The sequence below is a fragment of the Bombyx mori genome, chromosome 5 (genome assembly GCF_030269925.1).
Source record: "Bombyx mori chromosome 5, ASM3026992v2".
Lineage (NCBI taxonomy): Eukaryota > Metazoa > Arthropoda > Insecta > Lepidoptera > Bombycidae > Bombyx > Bombyx mori.
The window spans coordinates 3,496,070-3,518,735 of NC_085111.1; the positions used below are offsets into that span (position 1 = coordinate 3,496,070).

Consider the following 22,666-nt stretch of genomic DNA (forward strand, 5'->3'; position numbering starts at 1 on the left):
GTCACGATTCACCCAATCCACAAGGACCGGGCGAATCGCCTCGACGGTCCTACGACCAGCTGAAGGTTGGTCTTGCGATAATAAAATATTTGTTAAAAGTAAAAATTATTTGCATTCATAAATAGCTTTTTTTTCGTTAAAGTAAAAATCCTCGTACCGAACCATGTTGCATATTAAGCCTTGATCCTGACTAATTTATCGAAGTGTGATCATGTTCATAACAACTCATAAAACTTAAGAAGCAAACACGATAGTTCAATCGATTGATTCAAATATTACCAGTGCTTTCTGCAAATGTTACATTTTAAAAATACTTTTACATTTTAATGTCACCATTTTTATTCTCAGAATATTATCTTACAATATTATTGTTATTATTTCCTACCTTTCGAACACAGTTTTCGTGGTCACTGATGACTAAGTTGTTATTCGTCAACATTTAAATATTGTGCTAACAATTAATAAAACAAAACGTCACTATACCGTAAAAGTATTTTTAATTATATTTACGACTGGCGAAAACTAAAGAAAATACTATGTTATAATATATTTTTAAAGTAATTGTATACTTTACGATGCTATGGTGCTATGAAATCTTAGATCATATATGACGGCGCACCGACCTCCGGAGAATTTTTGGAAAAGGTGACGTCAGATAAACTGACGCCACCAACTCCATCACAAGGCTCACTCATCGCAAACGAAACACCAAATTATAATTTAACACTATTTAATTACAACACTTCGCCTAGCACTTATATACACACTTAAAAATAACCTTAAAATAATGCAACAGTATGTACTCACAGAGCGTCTGGTCGCAGCCGAGGCGCAGCACAGAAAGAAGGTCTTTCCGTCTTGATTACAAGCCGCCACCCCGAAAACAAAAACGGTGGCTCCCTCTTGTCAAGTCGGAAATTACTTCAAATTCACAAATTATTAAAACGCAAACTCACTACATTTTCCAAACTTGATAGTTCGGTGGCTCCCTCTTGTCAAGACGGAAATTACTTCAAATTCACAAATTATTAAAACGCAAACTCACTCTAAATTTTCCAAACTTGATAGTTAAATCACAAATTAATTTAAACAACTAATTTAGGTCACTAACTAAATCTAAAGTTGAATCTATCCTTACAAACGTAATCACGTGGTATCGTTTCCGCGTATTACAAAATCTGGCAGAGTTCCTTACAACATTAATCTTAACCAAACATCGTGTTAAACAAGTAGACGTCGCTTAAAAATCAAGAAATGAATTTAGCAAATGATTAAACATTCCTCTGAAGACGAATGGTAAATGCAACGTTATCGTTTGCTGCCCAAGTGACAGCAAACCATAACATTACATTTTGCTTAAATTAACAATCAGTCTGAAATATATTTACTACACGTGTGATAATTACAATCAATAATTACGCCGCATGTTAAATTAGGAATTAATCTTGATTGATTAATTAATTTTTCCATATAATTAGTGGTGCGTCGACACGGCCATTCTGCGAGACAGTGTGCGTGCTCTGCACCAGTCGCGGGTCTGAAAATGAAAAGTAATTTCTTTGAGCTAGGTATCCGTCCACCGGTACACTAGCTGACAACTTGTTTGTGGCTGGCGCTTTTCAAAATGAAACAACGTCACTACTGTAATGATAATAAAATTGTCGTACTATTTTTCTTTGATAACCGATTTCAACAATCCTAGTTATCAGCTAGCTTTTGTACCATAAAGTTCATACACACAAGTATGTTAAATAGTAAGATGAAAAGCACAGAATAAAGATTGAGAGGCTTTATACAAAATTGTTATAAGTATAGGAATGCTGTACATGGAAGGTGAGCGATGATATTGAAGTGCTTGTAATGCTCCACGCTTACTCGCACGATTTATGTACTCGTAGATATATCGATACAAATGCTCCACGCATAATTGCACGATTTGATTTCTCGTAGACAGGATTGATGCTGTGGCGCTGAGCGGTCTCGAACGCCGTGGTCCACAGGGGCTCTAATGGAAGTGGGAACTAGGACGATGCTGGGGCCTAGGCCTAAGTCGGTCAAAGTTAGCAACAGTCATAGTCAATCATTTTGACCGTGGTCCCCAGAGGCTCTGAAAAGTAATGTCTTTTTTTTTTTTTTTTTTACTTGCCTTTTGTTTAGGCTTATGAGGGTTTTGATGCTGTGGTGCTGAGCGGTCTCATACGCCGTGGTCCACAGGGGCTCTAAAGGATTAGGAAGGTCGATGCTGTGGCCTGGGCCTTATATTTATGACCGTGGTCCACAGAGGTTCTGAAAATAAATAGCGTAATGAAGAGCTCACATGGGAATGATGCTGTGGCGCTGAGCGGTCTCGTACGCCGTGGTCCACAGGGGCTCTAAAGGATGTAGGAAGGACGATGCTGTGGCCTAGGCCTTATTTATTTTGACCGTGGTCCACAGGGGCTCTGAAATTGGTTCAATGAAGGAAAATAGGATAGGGGTAATGTACAGGCTTACTTTTAATAATGGTCGACCCGTCAACAAAGACATAGGCCAACGGCTGGATCTTACTGCTGATGTTGATACTGGCTTTCTCATAAATTGGTAAACATTTTAAGTAACTATCAGGATAGCAGTAAGAAATATAAAACTAACCATTAAGCATCCAAGGCCTGGGCAGCTCGCGAGGTAGACGGCAGGGGCTGGGGCCGAGATGTGGCATCTGTTTCAGTCTCGTCGGCCGGCACGCTCGCCGGTTGTCGCTCGGGGTCCTCTACACTGTCCGTCGACACGGTGTCCTGCTCGCCAGGCTGGGGCGCTCGGCGCAACTGGTCGTGGGCGACTTTACGAGGGCGCCCTCTGCCGGTCACTCGCTTGATGATGTACCGATCGTTGTCCAGGATTCTGCATACTTCATACGGCTCACTGTATTTGAGGTCGAGGGATGTCTGGTTACGAGTATTGTTCTTGACGAGTACGTAGTCGCCTCGTTGAAATGGGCGCAATTTCGCCTTGCCTCTGTCGAAGCGTTGCTTGTTGTATTGCGCCGCATCAATCATTTTCTGTCGTACGTGTTGCTCGAGCAGATCAAAATCTATGCATTCGTTCTCAATATTCACCAACCTTAGTAACTCTGGCGGTATGCAATGTTGTCGGCGGGTCAGGAGAGTGAGCGGAGCTACTCCTGTCACTCGATGTGGCGTGCAGTTGAAAGCGAGCTGTAAAGCTTCCAGCGCCGTCTGCCAGTCTTGAGTACTGTAGTTTTTGATCATGGTAAGGGCATTTTTCAATGTGCCCATGACCCTTTCGACCTGTCCGTTTGCTCGGCTTGTTCCTGGCGCAGTTGAATGCACGTCAATCCCTATGCGGTCAGTGTAGACTTTGAACTCGCCGAGAAACTCCCGACCGCCATCAACCACCACTTGTACCGGGGTGCCAAACAGGTGAATGACACGCTTGAGTGCCGCGAGTGTACTGCTCGGGCTCTTGTCATTGGAATAGCTCAGTAATATGTATTTCGTGAATGCGTCAATAGCAACAATTACGTACTCATATTGTCCTTCGGAGTTTCTCGTGCCCAATTTTCCTGTGATGTCCATATGAATGACCTGGAACGCTGCCGTGGGTTTCTGGATCGGATGGAGCTGCGCTTGTATAGAACCAGATGGTCCTTTCGAGGTTCTACATATAACACAATGGTCTACAAAACGTCTAACAGCCGAGTTCATCTTGTCAAACCAGTACGTTTCTCGTAGCTTCTGCAGAGTTTTCTCCCATCCTGGGTGCTGCAGTGTCACGTGGAAGGAGTTTATCAAGCTCCACTGGAAAGACTTAGGCACTACAATTGGTTTATGTATGCCGAGTATAGGATCTGTGAGCATTTTCTTAAGTATGCCATCTTCCATGACATAGCCTTCGATGGAATCGCCAGATGTTATACTCTCCATCATTGGGCGTAGCACGTCATCGCGGTGCTGCTCAATCTGCAGCCATTCCATATCTCGAGTCATAACGTTAACTGACATCTCGCTGCAAGGGTTTCTACTGAAAAAGTCTGCGTGCTGTAATCGCTCACCTTTCCTATACTCCACCTCGAATTCGTAGTTTTGCAAAAACGCCCACCACCGATGGATACGCGGAAGCAAGTCCTTTTTGTTTTTGGAGGCCTTGAGAGCATTACAGTCGGTTATTACCTTGAATTTTCGGCCGTAGAGGTAATGCCGAAAATGCTTAATTGCTCTTACGACCGCCAACGTTTCAAGTTCGTAAGAGTGGTAGCGGCTCTCGGCGTCGGTGGTGCGCTGGCTCATGTACGCGACTGGATGTTGGCGACCCGCGAATGTCTGCACTAACACTGCCCCGTAGCCGATGCTGCTGGCGTCCGTGTAGAGTTCGATGGGTGCGTCTTCCTGGAATAGCGTAAGGGTAGGCGCAGTAGACAGATGTTTGACAATATAATCCCTAGCTTCGTCATGCCTTTCGTTCCATTCCCATGTCGTATCGTTCTTAGTGAGTTCATATAAAGGCGCCATAACTCGCGAGAAGTTGGGAATGAAACGTCTGAAATATCCAGCCAGGCCATTGAATTGTCTAACTTGTTTGACAGTTTTCGGGATTGGTGCCTTCGTTAAAGCCTCCACCTTTCTTGGGCTAGGGCTGACCTGCCCGTCGGCAATTATATTGCCCAAGTACTCGATGGAGCGTTTAAAGAAGGCGGTTTTATCAACGTTAATAGAAAAGCCAGCTTCTTGTAGAGCAATCAATATGCGTTCAATATGGGATAAGCCCTGATCAAAATCTTTACACTTTGAGAGCACATCATCGACATAGACCTGGCACACTTGGTCTGGTGAGCTCGTGAGATGAGCGAGAGCCCTATTAATGCAGCGCTGGTAGACTGACACCGCGTTGCAAAGTCCAAATGGCATAGTTAGGTATTCATATAAACCATCGGGAGTTACAAAAGCAGTCTTTTCAATTGATCCCTCCGAAATAGGTATCTGATGAAACCCAGCTGCCATGTCAATTGTGGTGAAATAAATACCCCCGGCCAGTTGGTCTATTTGGTCTGAGATTATCGGTAAGGGATAATGGTCCCTGACGGTATTCCTATTTAACTCTCGGTAGTCTACACACATACGATCTTTGCCGTTTTTCTTTTTAACTATAATTATTGGGCTTGCAAAAGGAGATTTACTTTCCCGAATTATTTTATGCTCAAGCAATTCGTTAACGATATCGCGAACTTTTTCCCGTTCAACTGGACTAAGCCGATAGGGCCTACGCTCCACTGTCTTACTTTCGTCCTTTAATCGAATCTCTAGCTCACCCGTATTAACTCGCGTATGCGGGTAGCCATGAATAAACAAGTGTTCGAACTTGTTCAGCAATATTTTTAACTCGCTAATCTGATTGTCATTGGTTAAGTCACAATCTAATTTGCCAAATTTTGGGCTTTGAGATCGCATGTGGTAAATGATCGGTTGATGAACCAGCATTGCACCTCGTGAATTTACAACAACGCTTAGGTTCGTATTTTCTATCAAATTAATGCCTATCAAAATATCAGAACTCACTTCAATATCGGAAACGACGTGAAACTCTAGTTCTACGCGCAAGTTGTCGATTATGCAAACTGTTGTTAATGTTGAAAGCGAGACAACCGTAAATTGACCGAGAGCTTTCAAATAGCTAACCCTATCAACGCGTTTTCCCGGCAACTTTGCAGCTACAGATTCACGAATGACTGAACATTCGGCTCCACTATCAAAAATTGCATTAATTTTGAAACCTCCTACAACAACTGGCATCGCATTTAATTTTGACGTCCCCACACAATTGACATTAGAAACAACTGCACGTTCTCGCTTGTAACACGTTTGATAAGTATGACCCAACCTTGAACAAAACGTACATGTCGGTCTACCAACACCTGGAGGAGTAGTTTTACCATCCTGTTGTCGCGGCTGAGGGCCTTCAGGTTTGTCGCGGTATCGGCAATCACGCGTATCGTGACCCGACCTTTTACAGATTTGGCAAAAGCCCGGTGTCTTATCAAAACGTGGGCGCTTTGCGACACTCTGATGCGGTATCGATGCATTGGGATGAGGACGTTTAACACTTTTTATAGATGAGGCCACTGAAATAAGTTCTGGGACAGATGTAGCTCGCGCATTTAACAATTCGATTCTCAGGCGCTCATCCCCAATGCAACCGATAACAGCCTCAACCGCGTCATCATTCGACAACTTATCTTTAGTAATACGTCTCCATAAAACCCAAGCTTGTGATAAGAACTGAGCGATGTCTTTAGAATTATCGTAAGTATGTTCTCTAAAACGCACAACATCGCGTGAATATCGGTTTTCCGGTTCAAAAGTCGAAATTAAAACATCACGCAATTCTTGCCACGTGGTGGTGGACACCAGCCAATTGTCAACCCACAACCTTGCGCGACCCTTAAGCAAACTACCAGCCTTCATCCGGACTTCATAATCGCTCAGGTTGTAAGTTTCCATAGCTATGGTCACATGTTGACACCATTCTCTAACCCCAACATTAGCGTCTGGATCGTATGACGGCAAAAACACGTCATTTATTCTCACTTTTGAAATATCTGATTGCGACGTCATACGATCCGACACGTGTTTCATCATTTGCAACATCTGAGTGAAAAAATCAGCCGGCACCCCATCAACAGAAGTGTTCATATTTTTGTTAACCGAGCCAGAAGGGCGAGCAGAAGTGGGAGGTGATCCCACTTCTGATGACGGCGCACCGACCTCCGGAGAATTTTTGGAAAAGGTGACGTCAGATAAACTGACGCCACCAACTCCATCACAAGGCTCACTCATCGCAAACGAAACACCAAATTATAATTTAACACTATTTAATTACAACACTTCGCCTAGCACTTATATACACACTTAAAAATAACCTTAAAATAATGCAACAGTATGTACTCACAGAGCGTCTGGTCGCAGCCGAGGCGCAGCACAGAAAGAAGGTCTTTCCGTCTTGATTACAAGCCGCCACCCCGAAAACAAAAACGGTGGCTCCCTCTTGTCAAGTCGGAAATTACTTCAAATTCACAAATTATTAAAACGCAAACTCACTACATTTTCCAAACTTGATAGTTCGGTGGCTCCCTCTTGTCAAGACGGAAATTACTTCAAATTCACAAATTATTAAAACGCAAACTCACTCTAAATTTTCCAAACTTGATAGTTAAATCACAAATTAATTTAAACAACTAATTTAGGTCACTAACTAAATCTAAAGTTGAATCTATCCTTACAAACGTAATCACGTGGTATCGTTTCCGCGTATTACAAAATCTGGCAGAGTTCCTTACAACATTAATCTTAACCAAACATCGTGTTAAACAAGTAGACGTCGCTTAAAAATCAAGAAATGAATTTAGCAAATGATTAAACATTCCTCTGAAGACGAATGGTAAATGCAACGTTATCGTTTGCTGCCCAAGTGACAGCAAACCATAACATTACATTTTGCTTAAATTAACAATCAGTCTGAAATATATTTACTACACGTGTGATAATTACAATCAATAATTACGCCGCATGTTAAATTAGGAATTAATCTTGATTGATTAATTAATTTTTCCATATAATTAGTGGTGCGTCGACATATACGTAATCTTTTTACCATTTCAATATTGTTAAAAAAACAACAATAGAAATCAACATAACTCTGAATCTGACCCGCTCATTAGGTTTACTTCGTTCTATTTCATATGTGGACAAAATACGATTAAGGTTGCGTCCACACTTCAATGCTAAGAGAACGATTTTTTTTCCCACCTATGCTGATAGCCTTGAGAGGCTATTTCAGCTTCTCTTTGACGTGTAGGTGAAGCTCACGGGGCTCAAGCCGGAGTGTTGCTAACACTGGCCCTAGCAAGAGCAGTGCTTCGCAAAATCTACCACCGGATCGAAAACGCGACCCACTGAGAAGATCCGGCAAGAAACTCAGTGGGCTATGTCTATGGGTTAATTTACTCGTCGAGCTCTTCGTCGCAAACGACGGGTTCGGCAAGGACGGTGACCGGTGCTTGAGGTACCTAAAAGCACCGTTAATGGATCTAGAAGATCCGTAATGACGTATTTATGGCGTGAACGAATGGTGCTTGTTGATAAATATTTTTAATGTCAATAAATGACATAATATAAGAAAACCCAAGGCCACACAACTATATCGCGAAACCTTTGAATGCCACAAACTGCATTAGAAATAAAATTAAATAAAATTTTGTATTTTATGCGGCTTTCTCGAATCAACTTAACTAGTTTTTTTCATTATTTATTTATATTAAATTTCTTATATTGATTATTGTCATTTTAATGATTTCAGTTCATTAATACTACAGTTTGCGTGGTTACAGATAAAATGAAAGAAATCAATGAAAATCTTTTTTTTTTTTAATTTAAAAAACTGCTAGACGTTCTAATTCTGTTGACCCTGATCAAATTACTTCATCGGATACGAATTCAAAATTTTAAGTACATCAATAGACCGCCTTAAAGCTTTGAAATTGATTTGAAAAATCCCTTTAAATGTATACTAAGATAGAAGTGGAGCAATAAAAAAGGGTGTTAATAAAGTTTTATTTTTTTCCTACCTAAGCTGATAGCCTTGAGAGGCTATTTCAGCGTAACCTAATAGTAGGTGAGCTCATGGAGCTCAAACCTGACGACGTTGCTAACGCGAACCCTAGCAAGAGCCGTGCTTCGCAAAATCTACCACCGGATCGGAAACGCGCCCCACTGAGAAGATCCGGCGAGAAACGCAGCGGGCTTAATAAAATGATTCATGTCAAATCTACAAAAACTCTGATTATTTCAGTCAGCTACTGGCCCAGAGGTATCATTGGGGTCAGCAATATCATGGGAAAGGTTACGGCTTCTAGATTATTTGTGCACAATTCCTATATACGTTTTTTTTGTAAGTTCAACACTTCGTCTTCTCGCATTAAAACTGTATAATCTCAAAACTTACTAAATTTTCCGGGAGAGTGTTTTAAAGGTTTAACATAATATGATATTTTTAATATTAATCATCTTTGCAACATTTATATTTTTAGTTGTTACAATATCGGTCTTTTAAAGTAAGTTGTTTTTAAAAAATTGTGTATTAATTTTGTTAATAGTCAAAATATAGGTAAACTAAAAACAAAAAAAAAAACAAAAACTAAACTACGCTCTTTTGACAGTATTTATGAGAAAAATACTGGTGATACCAAATGTTTACGCGTATTAACACAATTTCGAATATTTTTGGAAATTGTACACTTTTAAATACTTTTAATGCGAAAAGACGACTTGTGTAGCTCGTTCAATGGCCCGAAAATGACTTGAAAACGGAATATAGCAACAGAATCTTTCCGTAAACCAGTATAGAATCAACTTTAAGTGGCATTGCACAACGACCGCGAGCCTGCGGTAAGCGTAGCCTGGGTGTCGGGTTCCAGCCACGCATCGCCAATAGCCCCGAGGGCGAATAACGCGACTTATGGCATGTACTTTCTTCATCTAGACACAAGAATGTTGGTATACAAACTACTTTGGTCACTACAATAAATCGCTTGAGTGACGATAATCACGGATTTCAAACAACCAGCTCGTTTAATTTACAAAGCAATTGGGTCAATAACACATTGATATTTATTCTGAACTAGCTAACCCGGCAGACTTCGTAGTGCCTCAATCGATAAACGAAAGACCTAAACTTTTGTTTCAAATAAACTTAAAACAAACAAAAGGAATCCGTCCGAAGGGGACACATCAAAGGAAAAATAAAATTGTTATTTTTATTTAATTCCGGGCATTTTCATATTTATCTACCTTTTAAACCTTCTCTGGGACTTCCAAGAAATAATTCAAGACCAAAATTAGCCAAATCGGTCCAGCCGTTCTCGATTTTTAGCGAGACTAACGAACAGCAATTCATTTTTATTTATATAGATAGATGTGGGGACAATACACTTCAATAATACACTTACAAAGATTTTACTACTTAGGTTAGCGATACCGCATTTTTAACAATTTTACATTACAATTATTTAGGCCGTAAGTTTCCGGTCAAAGTGAATAATACGCACCAAAACCGCGTGTCGTGAATTCACAGATAATTGCTAGAATATTGTGACTGAAAGAATTCAATATTGCTATAGTCTTCTGATTGTGCCTATCAAAGTAATTTCTGTGAAGGCTTGAAGATTTTTTCCCCATATAAATTTTAAGTGCATTTGATGCAAGTCCTTATTTTGGAAATTCGTGTTATTGCTACAGGCTTAAATCTTGATCTGTTAAAGTGATGATCGTCTTGACTTAAGATAACAGTCATTTTTAGATAGAAAGTCAACCTTGTATGTTGCATAATAATTATTTTGAAATCATTGATATTGCATTAACAGATTGTATTATTTATAATCTTTACTAAATACAAGAAGATAAATTTTGATTCTAGTTTTAATAAATTAGCCAGTCTCAGACCAACACAAGATTATTTGTAAATATCTTTTTCAGTTTTGTATGCAAGAAACTGCAATACTAGTTCAAAATTTTAAATAATAAATGACAGCGTTATCGATAATTTTGATTTCTATACATCACTAATTTAATTTCAATGCTATCGAACCGGAACGGAAATGAAGAGCGCTCGCAAAATCTACCTTACTGCACCGAGATAACGTCATAATCAAATAAGATAATAAAAACACTTGGTCGGAAAATTTTCTTATAATTTTGTTCTAGTTTACCTACTATTTTGAAATGCTTAATTGATTTTTAATATTAATGATACAAGTTTATTAACGAGTGATTTACAAATGGATCGTTAAAAGTAACTTATTAAGATAAGTACTTACATTACGAATCAAATTAGTAAGTATTGTGCAATAATTGTATGCAAAAATGAACGTTAAATAATACGAAAATAAAATAAAATTCTTTCGAATTTTGTGTTGCAAATGTAAAATAGGGTTACTGTATTTTTGTTCTCACTAAAATTATTTTTTCTTGTTTTATTGCTTAGGTGGATAGACGAGCTCACAGCCCACCTGGTGTTAAGCGGTTACTGGAGCCCATAGACATCTACGACGTAAATGCGCCACCCACCTTGAGATATAAGTTCTAAGGTCTCAGTATAGTTACAACGCCTGTCCAACCCTTCAAACCGAAAGGCATTACTGCTTCAAGGCAGAAATAGGCGGGGTGGTGGTACCTACGCGTGCGGACTCACAAGAGGTCCTACCACCGGTAAAAACATAGTGTTAATACCTTCCGTCAACCTTCCGTATTAGATGTCGTTTCGGATAAACGTTATCAACTGTTTAAAGTGTTAGCCAATGATATTTTATATGTAAAAAGAAGGTGTTAGCAAAGTCTCCTGGCTGAGCCCCGTAAGCTGTCTTACACGTTCGATGAAGCTACCATAAGCCATCGAGGATACTTTTTTTATTCGCTGGTAGCCTAAGAGGCTATCCCAGTTACGTCCGGACTGGTAGGTGAGCTGACGGGCTCAATCTGACGGAACTTACTAACACTAGCCCTAGCAAGAGCAGTGCTTCACAGGATCTACCAACGAATCGCAATCGCGACCTACTGAGAAGACTCGGCGAGAAACTCAGTGGGCTGTGTCGGGTTAACGAGGCTACTATCAATAGGTAGGCAAACATAAAAGTGATTAACATAAGATGGCAGGATGTTGGACATATAATACTTAAGCCTATTTTGTCAAACAATATATACTGACGCCAAAATAAGAAATACACATATAGGTTACGGGAACTGAGGAGTGGGGAGGGAAGGCATTAGTATTTTTAAATTTTTTACAATCCCATTAAATACCAACATATTTTAAAAATATCGATATGAATATTTTAAAATAAAAGTATGCGACGCAAATTATCGCATGCCGTCAATCTGGTACTAAATCCAAAAAAAGGAACGAAGTTTGTGAGGAAACTGTTGCCGAAACCAAAGCGATTATAATTTACCACCCCGTCAGTACTTTTGGATAAGCGAAAAGAATGTATATTCGCTGACCAAAGCTGACGAAAACAATATATATTCGCTAATCGTTTTAACAATCTGATATTTTGTAGTGGGCCTCTGATATACCGCACACATATAATTATAAAACAAAGTTCTGATTTTTTATAGGTAAATTTTTTTATTGCATGTCTCACACCAGTAGTGGTAAGGCATCTTGTGAGCCAGCAAGGATAACTGCCACCACCCTGCTTAGTCCTGCTGCGAAGTAGGTAGTTACTGGTGGTAGGACCTCATGTGAGTCCGCACGGGTAGGTACCATTACCCCGCCTATTTCTGCCTTGAGGCAGTAATGCGTTTTGGCTTGAAGGGTGGGGCAGCCGTTGTAACTATACTAAGTCCTTAGAACTTATATCTCAAGGTCGGTGGCGCATTTAAGTTGTAGATGTCTATGGGCTTCAGTAACCACTTAGCACCAGGTGGGCTGTGATCTCGTCCACCCATCTTAGCAACAGAAAAAACAAAAACTAACCTTGAGATATCAGTTCTAAGGTCTCAGTGTAGTTACAACGGCTGCCCCATCCTTCAAACCGAGACGCATTACTGCTTCACGGCAGGAATAGACAGGGTGGTGGTCCCTACCCGTGCGGACTCACAAGAGGTCCTTACTCCTATTAGAGGACATTACTCCTATTATCCTATATACGGAGACTTTTTCAGTGAACTTTTTGGAGGATCCCGAGAAGTTACGTCCAGCGGTTTTGTTTTATTTTTCCACATTAGTGCACTCTGACAGATGTTAAACAGTTAATAAACCACCGTTATTACACATTTAAGCCTTACAAATCGCATAAATTAATATTGTTTGACTTTATATCTGTCTATAGTGTGTAGTCTTGGCGAAATCTGTGATTGTAATATTGGACTTTTTGTCTGGAACGCGAAGAACAAAGTTGTGTGAATTGTTTTATTTTGTCTATTTAGTGTTTCTTCGGGTTTAAATGTGTAATAATGGTGGTTCATTATCTATTTAACATCTATGAAAGTGCACAATTGTGGGAAAATGAAACAAAGTCGCTGGGCGTAGCTTCTCGGGATCCTTCAAAAAGTCATCTGAAAAAGACTCAATAAATAACTACCATTTTACCTTCCATCAACAATGTTACTATTGTTGATCGAAGCATTTTACTGATATTATATTTCATCTCATATCATCTCATCTTACTTCATTTAATATCATCTCAATTGATTAATTTCGGTTTCCTTCGTTTTTTTTAAATACAAAACTGTAAATAATTAAAACGGCGAGTTCTAAAAATCTTACTTGACTCTGGCTAATGCACAAACCGTGCCGGAGCCAAAATATAAAGAAGAAAATATTATAGAAGTTTAACAGTCTTTGACAGTAGAACCATAATAATGTTCAAACTTAAAATTTCAATTAATTATTATTCGACTACTGCGGGACCACTAGTTCTGATTAAAATCGATAATAAACCTTTGAATTTGAATATATTATCTTTGAAACATTCTAGAAACGACAACTAAAACCACAAGTTAACATCGGTTAGATTCTAATCGGCAACCGAATTGTTGAATGTTAATTGTTGTTATGGAAAACGAGATTCACCGGTATGTAGATTGATATACATAATTAATGTATGCTAATAAATACACAGAATCAAATGGTATAGATTCGATTTTTTGGCAATTAATGATATTATTATGAACACTGTTACCTATATTTTTAAGACGTCATTTCTTAAAAAAAAACATCATGATCTAATAAATAAATAATGATTTAAAATGTTGCCTGTTATTTTAATTATGTTATTTGCCCTCGGCTTAAACATGGGCCCCAAGAATTATGAGAATTAAATAATAATATGTTCTCACATACACCTATTAAAAGGGGACAAATAGATTTTTGCGTTTATTTGAAGAGAAAACTGTACAATAAAATTTTAATACATATTTAGTCTATAATGCTTTAGGATCAATAAAGTCATATATCATTCTCGAATAAATATAGTCTTGCTATATAGTTATAGCAAAGCTTATTCGATTTTTATGAATTATCCTAGTGTCGTTTATACATTTCTTTGTTTGTGTTCAAAATATTACTATTCATAATATTACGCAGTATCATATAACGTAAACGAGTTTTCTATTTGTAATATTGAACTGCATATACTTTAAGAAGGTACTAGATCGACTTACGTTATTCGTATTTCGTGTTAGCTTTAGTGTTATTTAATAATTCATGAAGGCGGAAATAGATTTTTTTTAAGTTATGGTCAAATTAAAATTCCAACAATAACGAATAAGAACCAATTCATAACTCGATATTGACAAACACCACAGATACACCACACAAGAAAGCTCGAAATTAAAAACATTTATAATAATTATACAATTAAAAAAAAAAGCGAAGCGCACACGAGCAGACAAACGAGTCGTACTCACGAAAGACATCGCGCGGCAGCGTCACGTCCGCTGTAAACTAGCGTGAAATAAAACGTACTGGGAACAGAACTGTCGTCTCGGCGCTGAAGCCACAGCACTCGCACACCGTTAGGTAGCAATCATCTACTGCCTCCTCGAAGGTCATGGCGCGCGCGCATCGCACGGAGAACCTTCGTCCACTGACGTGCCGAGCGATGCGGCGATCCGGCCACGCGCACGTTGCGCTACATACAACGCATCCACTTACCGTCGTAGCATCGTTCCCGGCTTTGTTCTCCGGCTCGATCAGGTCTCCGTAGGCAGGCATCGTGTCCGAGTGCCCCTCCTCTTCAGTGTCGTTGTCGCGCGACTGTGACGACGAGGGCGGTGTGGCCACGGCCAGCTTCACGCGTGCTAGCGCCACCGCCTCTTCCAACGACCCCACTTCCGTCCCTCCCCTCTCCCTGTCATCATCGCGATCTTCCGAACCGCCAACGGAAGCCTGACTAACAAACGCTACTCGTCTCCGTAGCGCGTTTTCCGGACTCGGTTCTTCCACGGGTTTTTCCATTTCGGGTACACTGTTGCGTTTCCAAGCAGCTTTCGTAAAAGGTCTCGTAGCGACGGCATGTTCGACAGCGATGGGGCTCACTGGTTCAGGGGTCGGTCGCGCTAATTCGTTAGAGGGAGTTGGAGCGCTCTCGACGGACTGTGACGTTTCTGGTTGAGAAGCTGATACTGCGGGAGTTTCGTTGCGTTTTTTACCAATACTACCCATGCGTTTGAGAAGACTACCTCCGGCTTCCTTTTTCTGTTTGTCGTCGCCGGGCGAGCTCCCAGTGCTACGAGAGGACTCGGCGGCCGCTTCGCGTTGTTTCTTATTGCGTTTACGCATCGTGCGTTCGTCGCGCGTGATCTCACCGTCTGAGGCGACGGACTTGCTGGAGCCTGTGCGTTTGATAGAGCCGATGTGGAAGGGCGAACCGGGGCGGAACGGTGAACGAAGCGAGTGCAACGTGCGGCGTAGGCGCGATGGCCCAAAGCGCGGCGGGACGGGTGAAGGAGGCGGCAAAGGGGGCTCTTCGTCGGGCATGGTGGTGAGCCGACCGCGCTGTGTCGACTGCCGCCAGCCTGACTCCCGGACCGCGTCGCCTCGCCGCGGCCTTGCTCCTTGACTGATCAAGCCCCGCAAATCACGGATAAACTTTGGACAAGGCTATAACGTACACACTTCCAATAAAGGATTATAATTTAATTAGCACAGTCTTATCCCGATAACAATCCTAGAATAATAACGATCGAACGAAATACAAATAAAATATGCACCGATTAAATTCCTAATCGGTTGTTATGTTAACACGCAATTGCTTGTATCTTATCCATAATCTAGTACATTTTCTTTGTCATTATCTATTGCCTCCTAAATATTGTTTGTTATTTTCTAGATATCTTTAACCGAACTTTTATAATTACAATAATTACATTGAACAATCCGATAAACGTTTCCCAAAGAACATCGCAGTGATGACGAAACTTTAATTCCATTGTGTTTATAAATTATGGCGCAGGTCTGCTGGGAGAAAGAATTTGTTAATTAAATAAATAACTTACCTGTGAATTTGTGTATGTATATTTTTTTTGTATTTGAATAAATACAGGCATAAAAAACCACTCTACACTAATCAGTCTACAGTCCAAAGTACCGCGACTTAATTTAGGTCAATTGTTGCATCGTCTCAATTCTTACGAAACTGATGGCTTATACTCCAACCTCATACCGTGTGTAGAATAAACTAAAAACGCAGAATTACCTCCTCCTTTGTTGATATTAGTTAATGTAAAGCATAATTGCATAGACATATCATAACACCTAGATAATATTCTTACTTAGTCTTGTGCTTAAAGCCGTGACAAGTCGGTCAGTCGTATGAAAATAGAGGTAATTTAATCTAAATTAATATATTACACAGCTTTGAGAAAAGGCAAATTTTTGAAGCGTGCTTTTAATAATTTTATTTTCTGCCAACGTAAATATTGAATGATAATTGAGCTTATGAAGAATTAATCGCTTACGTGTTGCCCTATCTACCTGCGAGTAAAGTAATAAACTTTTTCATTAGCCCAGGAGCTTTTTTTACCTGCTCAAAACTAGTATCACAATAGAAACACGCGCTGCTTCAATATCTTTAACTTTTCCCGAATAAACCATGCTTAAATGATTTAAAAAATATAAATCTGATGTCTAAATGTTATTTTAAATATTCATTGTTATTCTTTACAGTTTTCGCACTATAGCACCAATAATTAATTGTTAAGTAGGCAGTGGCTTGGCTCTGCCTCTATCATTGCTGATGTCCATGAGCGATATCTGACTACTCGGGAAATAAATAAAAAAAAAAAAAAAAAAAACAGTCATCCATGGGTAGTTACTGTAAACAACTCAAAATGTAAAAAAAATACGCTTTTCTTAGCTTCATACGTATGTTAGTATGTAACGGAATCTTTGAACATGATTTTGACCCCCTCAAAACGTCGGATTAACTCGAAATTTGGCATACTTATCAAGGACCGATGACAATTCAATATTTTATTTTGTGTTATTTTTTGCCGAATTAATCCGCTTAAATAGCTAAGACTTTTAACTTAAAGTGTAAGTCCTTCAAAACTAAATTTAATACGTTTAACTAAAAAAGTTACTTAATCAAATAATGTTATTCAAACTTTTAACATTTGTAGTTACGATTAACATTCCGCGTTGCTTTGGGAGCCGTATACAAGTTTACCTTCTTGTTTCGAAACCATCTTGTTTTTTTTTATCCACTGACATGTTTTATCTTCATCTTTCAAACAACGTTTAGTTTTTTTATTGCTTATATGGGAGTAAAAGCTAACAGCTCACCTGGTGTTAAGTCTAAATTAAAACTCAGAGTTCAGAAACTAAGGACATCTAGTTTAATCCCTAATTCGCAACTATTGATCAATTTCACTTTTTAATGCGAATAAATATTTTATGGAGGGAAAAATGTTTTCGTTTAAAAGTCGTAAAACGATATCTATAAAAAATACCATAGAGAAACGTATATCGAGACAAATATATTTACTTTTGTTTTTTTTTATCATCATCATTCTTTCCTGTTATTATCCTGTGCTGGGGTGTAGGGCTCGAATCAATTTAAATTTTTCCATTTATATCGGTCTTGGGCAGTCTGTTCTAGCTCCTCCCACGTCATGCTCAAGACACCTAGCTCCTGCTCTACCGAGCGACGCCAAGTTGCTCTGGGGCGGCCTCTCTTCCTTTCGCCAGACACTTTCCAGGTCAGTGCTCTCTTTGATAGGTGGGTGGGTGGTTTTTTTTATTAATATACAATAATAGTTTATATGTTTCCTTATTTTAATTATGCTTTCACGCTTCTACATAGTTGCTGTTGGCTTCAGGTAAGGTTCTCTGGTAAAGTACCATCAACAGAGGTCTTCGAATCATTTTCTAACAAATAGGTGAAACAGGTGTGTAATGTAACTGGTTGAAGATATATGTGGGTTCTATATTAAAAATGTTGCTCATTAAAGTCATGGTATGTTTAGTTCTTTAAATTCGATCAGTCTCCGAGATTCCTAATGTATGTATTTCATAACATTATTAAGGTTATTAGTAAGCTGATATCAGAGAGCCGTCAGCCCGTGAAATCTACTTTCCGACGAATGTTACTTAAGCTTCATCAAAGGTCTTCACTGATTAATGAGGAATGAGTCAGGTTTGATGAACCGCGGTCACCGCTTGTAGCATTTGTACGGAATCCTAGTAAACGAAAGACGCCTTACAAGTTGACTATGTATTTCGTGTTTTCGTTCGCGTTACGTAAGTCAAATTATTTGGGAGGTCAAGTTTTATAGTGATTGCTCGAATGCTTGGGTGGCTTCTAGAAAGTTCTCGGCCCTCCACTAAACGACTAAAAACAGTTTGACCACACATTGGAAACTTGTAGAGATAATTTTCTTTTGAACTTTTAAACTTCATTAGATTGACAATCAAGAATGCCGGCTGTGCGGCACATAACAGACATCCAAGAATGATTGCACTGACTTATGTATTCTCGTCTTTGTATGGAGTTCCCAACAGAATAATCCCACAGGCCACGTTTTTATACCACATCACTTAACGTTCTTACGCTTTTTTAAATCATTTGTAACGCAAGCCCCAGTTACCGTCCTCGCCGAACCCGTCGCTTGCGACGATGGGCTCGACGAGTAAACTAACCCATAGACACAGCCCATTGAGTTTCTTGCCGAATCTTCTCAGTGGGTCACGTTTCCGATCTGGTGGTAGATTCTGTGAACCACTGCTCTTGCTAAGGCCAGTGTTAACAACACTCTCGATTTGAGCTCACCTACTCGTCAAGGAGAAGCTGAAATAGCCTCTCAAGGCTATCAGCTTAGGTAGGAAAAATAAAAAGAATACAACTACAGTATATACCTATATACAAGCGCCGTATTCAATTAAACATATAATAATTACGCTTACCGAGGCATTGGCTCATGAAGCTTCTAGAATCAGGGGAATCATTTAATATAACAATCTTCAAAAGCAACATTGCGTTGAAATTAAAACTAGTAATTTGTATAGGTATCATATAGGTCATAAACATCAAATTTTATAAATGAACATAATCAAATGGTGACGGTCGAAGTTACAATGAATCCAGATATCTGAAGTTTTTGCACAAAATCTTGAATAGCCTATGTATCTATGACGTATGCCCTATGCCATTGAAGAGCATACTCCAAACATTCCTATTGTGTTTATTTCACAATTTGCGGTCGACACTGTATCCAATGGAATTTTTCGTTAATTCATAGATAAGGCGACCGGTAGAGTGATGTAAGGTCGCCGTGATTCGACCCTGGAGCAGGTTTTCGAAGGAATTACGTACCTGAGTTCACGAATGACTCCCACAATGCTACGTATATATATACGATAATAACGTTATCACACGATAACTCGAGAATTTAAATATTTGTATCATTAGGGACTTATTCTAATCTGTATAACACTGTCCTTCTTCTAACTAACTCAGGTAAGTCTAATAATGACATCCTTGTTATTTCTTTTTTCCTTGGAAAATGGTACTCACCGCCCTGATTTTAAATGGTTACCGAAAACAGAATTATTCAGGATGATAGTACTTAACTGTCTTCTTATAATATATGCCAAGACGGCTTATATTTATCATTATTTTTTTACGTAACTCTCTCGAAAAAGCCTACTCCTAATTTCGGGTGGTCGTGAAACCTATTAGCTCAAGTCGGTACCTTCATCCTGTATATTTCTGTCAGAAAGCATCTTAATTTCTGATTCGACGGATATAATAGCCATTCTTATTGCATTGCAATTATGATTTCATCAAGGTAGAATGAAATTTATATTTGAATATGCAATTTCGACAAGGGCACATGTCGCATATTTTGTCAACTACGTTTTTTCATATACATGTAGTTTTGAGGCTTACCTACACCCATTTTATAATAATTCCAGTAATTTTCAATTGCTAATTAACACTAAAATATATCTCAAAAGCTAATATTTTAAATTTTCAGAGATGTGCCCTTTTCGAAATTGCATATTTATTTGATTTGTTTATCAGTAACCAATCCTATTTGTTGTATGTTGCTAATTGGCTCAGTTGCCAGGGCCGTTTTTTATTTAAATAAACTAATATTTACTTTCCTAAATGGAATACAATGAGAATTATCTATTCAAAATAGATGATTTAGTCGCTGTTCAAATATCTAAGAATTAAAGAGGCTATGTCAAACACGCTATTGAACTAGCATCTAACATGTGGCGTAGTAGCGATGCAGGAAGCAGCAAATGATTGTAATTGTAAACGGGACATTCTATGAGGATATCAACAACAATAAAATGTGCTTGTAGTATCTTGAGTTCTGACGAAGATTTATGACTGACGTGCCTATCGATGGGTTTCAAAACATGAGTGACTTATGACGTCAGACTCATTATAATGTGAAAAATGAATAAATGAGCTGGCAACATAGTCATTTATATTGTTTGGTCAAGCATTGAGATTTCTTTATTTAGAATCGTGGGAGTAGAAATTTTATTGATCTTTGATTAATTGATTTTTGGTTACGTTGATGGATGAACAACGTGGAACAACACCTAAACCATAAGACGTCCGATGCATTCGTATCTAGCGATGCAACGTGTGGTGTTCGAATCCCACAGGCAGGTACCCATTTTTCTAATGAAATACGCACTTCACAAATGTTCACGATTGACTTCCACGATAAAGGAATATCGTCGTGTAATAAAAATCAAGTCCGCGAAATTATAATTTGCGTCATTATTGGTGGTAGGACGTGTTGTAAGTCCGCATGGCTAGGTACCATCACCCTGCGTATTTATGCACGGCATAAAAGCAGTAATTCGATTCGGTTTGAAGGGCATCCCACCCCTCAAACTTTCTTTGTTGGCGTACATAAGTGTATCTACACTACAGCTAACATTTTGTGTATTATTGCTCTTTTTCCGGTACTTTCTAAACAGAGTAGTATTTATATGGATATTTCGGGAGATACAGGTACACGATCGCTTTTAAGTAGTACTACTTATCTTTTTCTTATATTTAAATATTAGAAGCTGGGGAAAATCGAAGGCTATAATATCCCATAGACATCTCGATTTTGATTTCCGTTTTGCAGCATGTCCATTCTAATTCTTGATAGGCCGTCATATTATCGTGTATTCGTTTTTACGTATTATTCCATACCTCGCTGGTCTACTAAAAGGCTTCGATTCTCAATGTATTTGGCACCGTGTGTTCTATGGTGAATGCTTTAAGGAATTGTTTGAGACGGTCTCGTCATCTTGTTTTTATCATCCCAATGCCTACCACCGAAGCAAATCCATCTGTATTATTACGGAGTGTGGGTGAAGAGAGGCCATTTTAAAGCCTGATCTTACTGCCAAAAAAAGTCTAGAAATGCAGTGGTCTAAATTTTTTTGGCACGTAAAATTAGCCTTTGGGCTGACCTTCTCTCCGCGTTGTTTCTTGAGCGCTATGAATCATTCGTCCGATACTAATGAGACATTGTATAGCTATTGTTAGTCCTCTTAGGAAGATTTTTGTAATATAGTACTTTCTATGAACGTAGGATAAAAGCGAATAATTACAACAAATTTCAAGTTTTGCCTACAGCCTTTTGATAGTTTTTTTTTTATTGCTTAGATGGGTGGACGAGCTCACGGTTCACCTGGTGTTAAGTGGTTACTGGAGCCCATAGACATCTACAACGTAAATGCGCCACCCACCTTGAGATATAAGTTCTAACGTCTCAAGTATAGTTACAACGGCTGCCCGACCTTCAAACCGAAACGGATTACTACTTCACGGCAGAAATAGGCAGGGTGGTGGTACCTAACTGCGCGGACTCACAGCACAAGAGGTCCTACCACCAGTAGATACCTAAATACAGTTGGAAAACCCACAAAACACGCTAAATAAGTTAGGTAAAAATTGTCTGGGTGCTTGTAGGCCCCTCAAACACCGGTTAGTGTTAGCAAATACTCTCAGGTTAAGGCCGTGAGCTCACCTACCCGTCCGGACGTGGCTGAAATAGCCCCTTAGGCTACCAGCGAAAATGTAGGAAAAGTTAAGTATATGTTTTATTATCCTTTTGATTCTGGTCAGGATTTTAAACCTCTTCTTCTTTTTCTTCACCTTATCCCACTAGGTGGGGTCGGCATAGTTAATTTTTCTTCTCTTTCATTCTCTCCTATCAGCCGTCATCTCAACACTCACTCCTCTCTCTCTCATATCGTCATACACACTCCAACCAAACCAGAGTAATAAAAATCCTGTATTGTCACCGGTTGACATCTGTCGGTGCGACTCTGTAGAAGACGCACCACATTGCTTTCCAACGAGCGTGTTACATACAGTTAGATGATTAAATGTACAATTAAATAAAAATAGGAGAGACTTATGAGGTAACGTATAAATCTTTCAGTAACTACAATATTTCGAGCATGAAACATTCTCCTGTTTATTTTTTATTTTTCATGTGTTTCTCGTTTTAATGTGCGAGTGTGTCGAAAAAATATTTTTTTCCTTATACCTACAAACTTTATATTCTGACATATGTTGGATAAGAAAGACAAGTGTTCCGAATAGGCGCCTTTTTTTTTAGATTAATCGAAGCAGATTAACGAAATT

At 39.1% G+C, this 22,666-nt stretch overlaps 1 protein-coding gene across 8 annotated transcripts in view; it reads right to left on the minus strand.

Moving 5' to 3' along the window:
- Nucleotides 1–22,666, minus strand: part of LOC692903 (Rab-related protein) — a 44,270-nt gene that overhangs the window by 13,060 nt on the left and 8,544 nt on the right. Inside the window, exons 1-2 of one of the 8 annotated variants that reach the window (XR_005244663.2) lie at nt 2,632–22,631; nt 808–1,537 (exon numbers count right to left, since the gene is read on the minus strand). The exons of 3 other annotated variants lie outside the window; for them this stretch is intronic. Coding sequence is in view for 3 of the 5 variants with exons in the window: in XM_012695617.4 (XP_012551071.2) it covers nt 14,515–15,528 (1,014 nt within the window). In the remaining 2 variants the exon portion in view is untranslated. Of the gene's footprint in view, nt 1–807; nt 22,633–22,666 lie in introns of those variants that run through there. 4 more of the 8 variants (XR_009973081.1, XM_012695613.4, XM_012695617.4 and 1 more) reach the window with 4 other exon arrangements.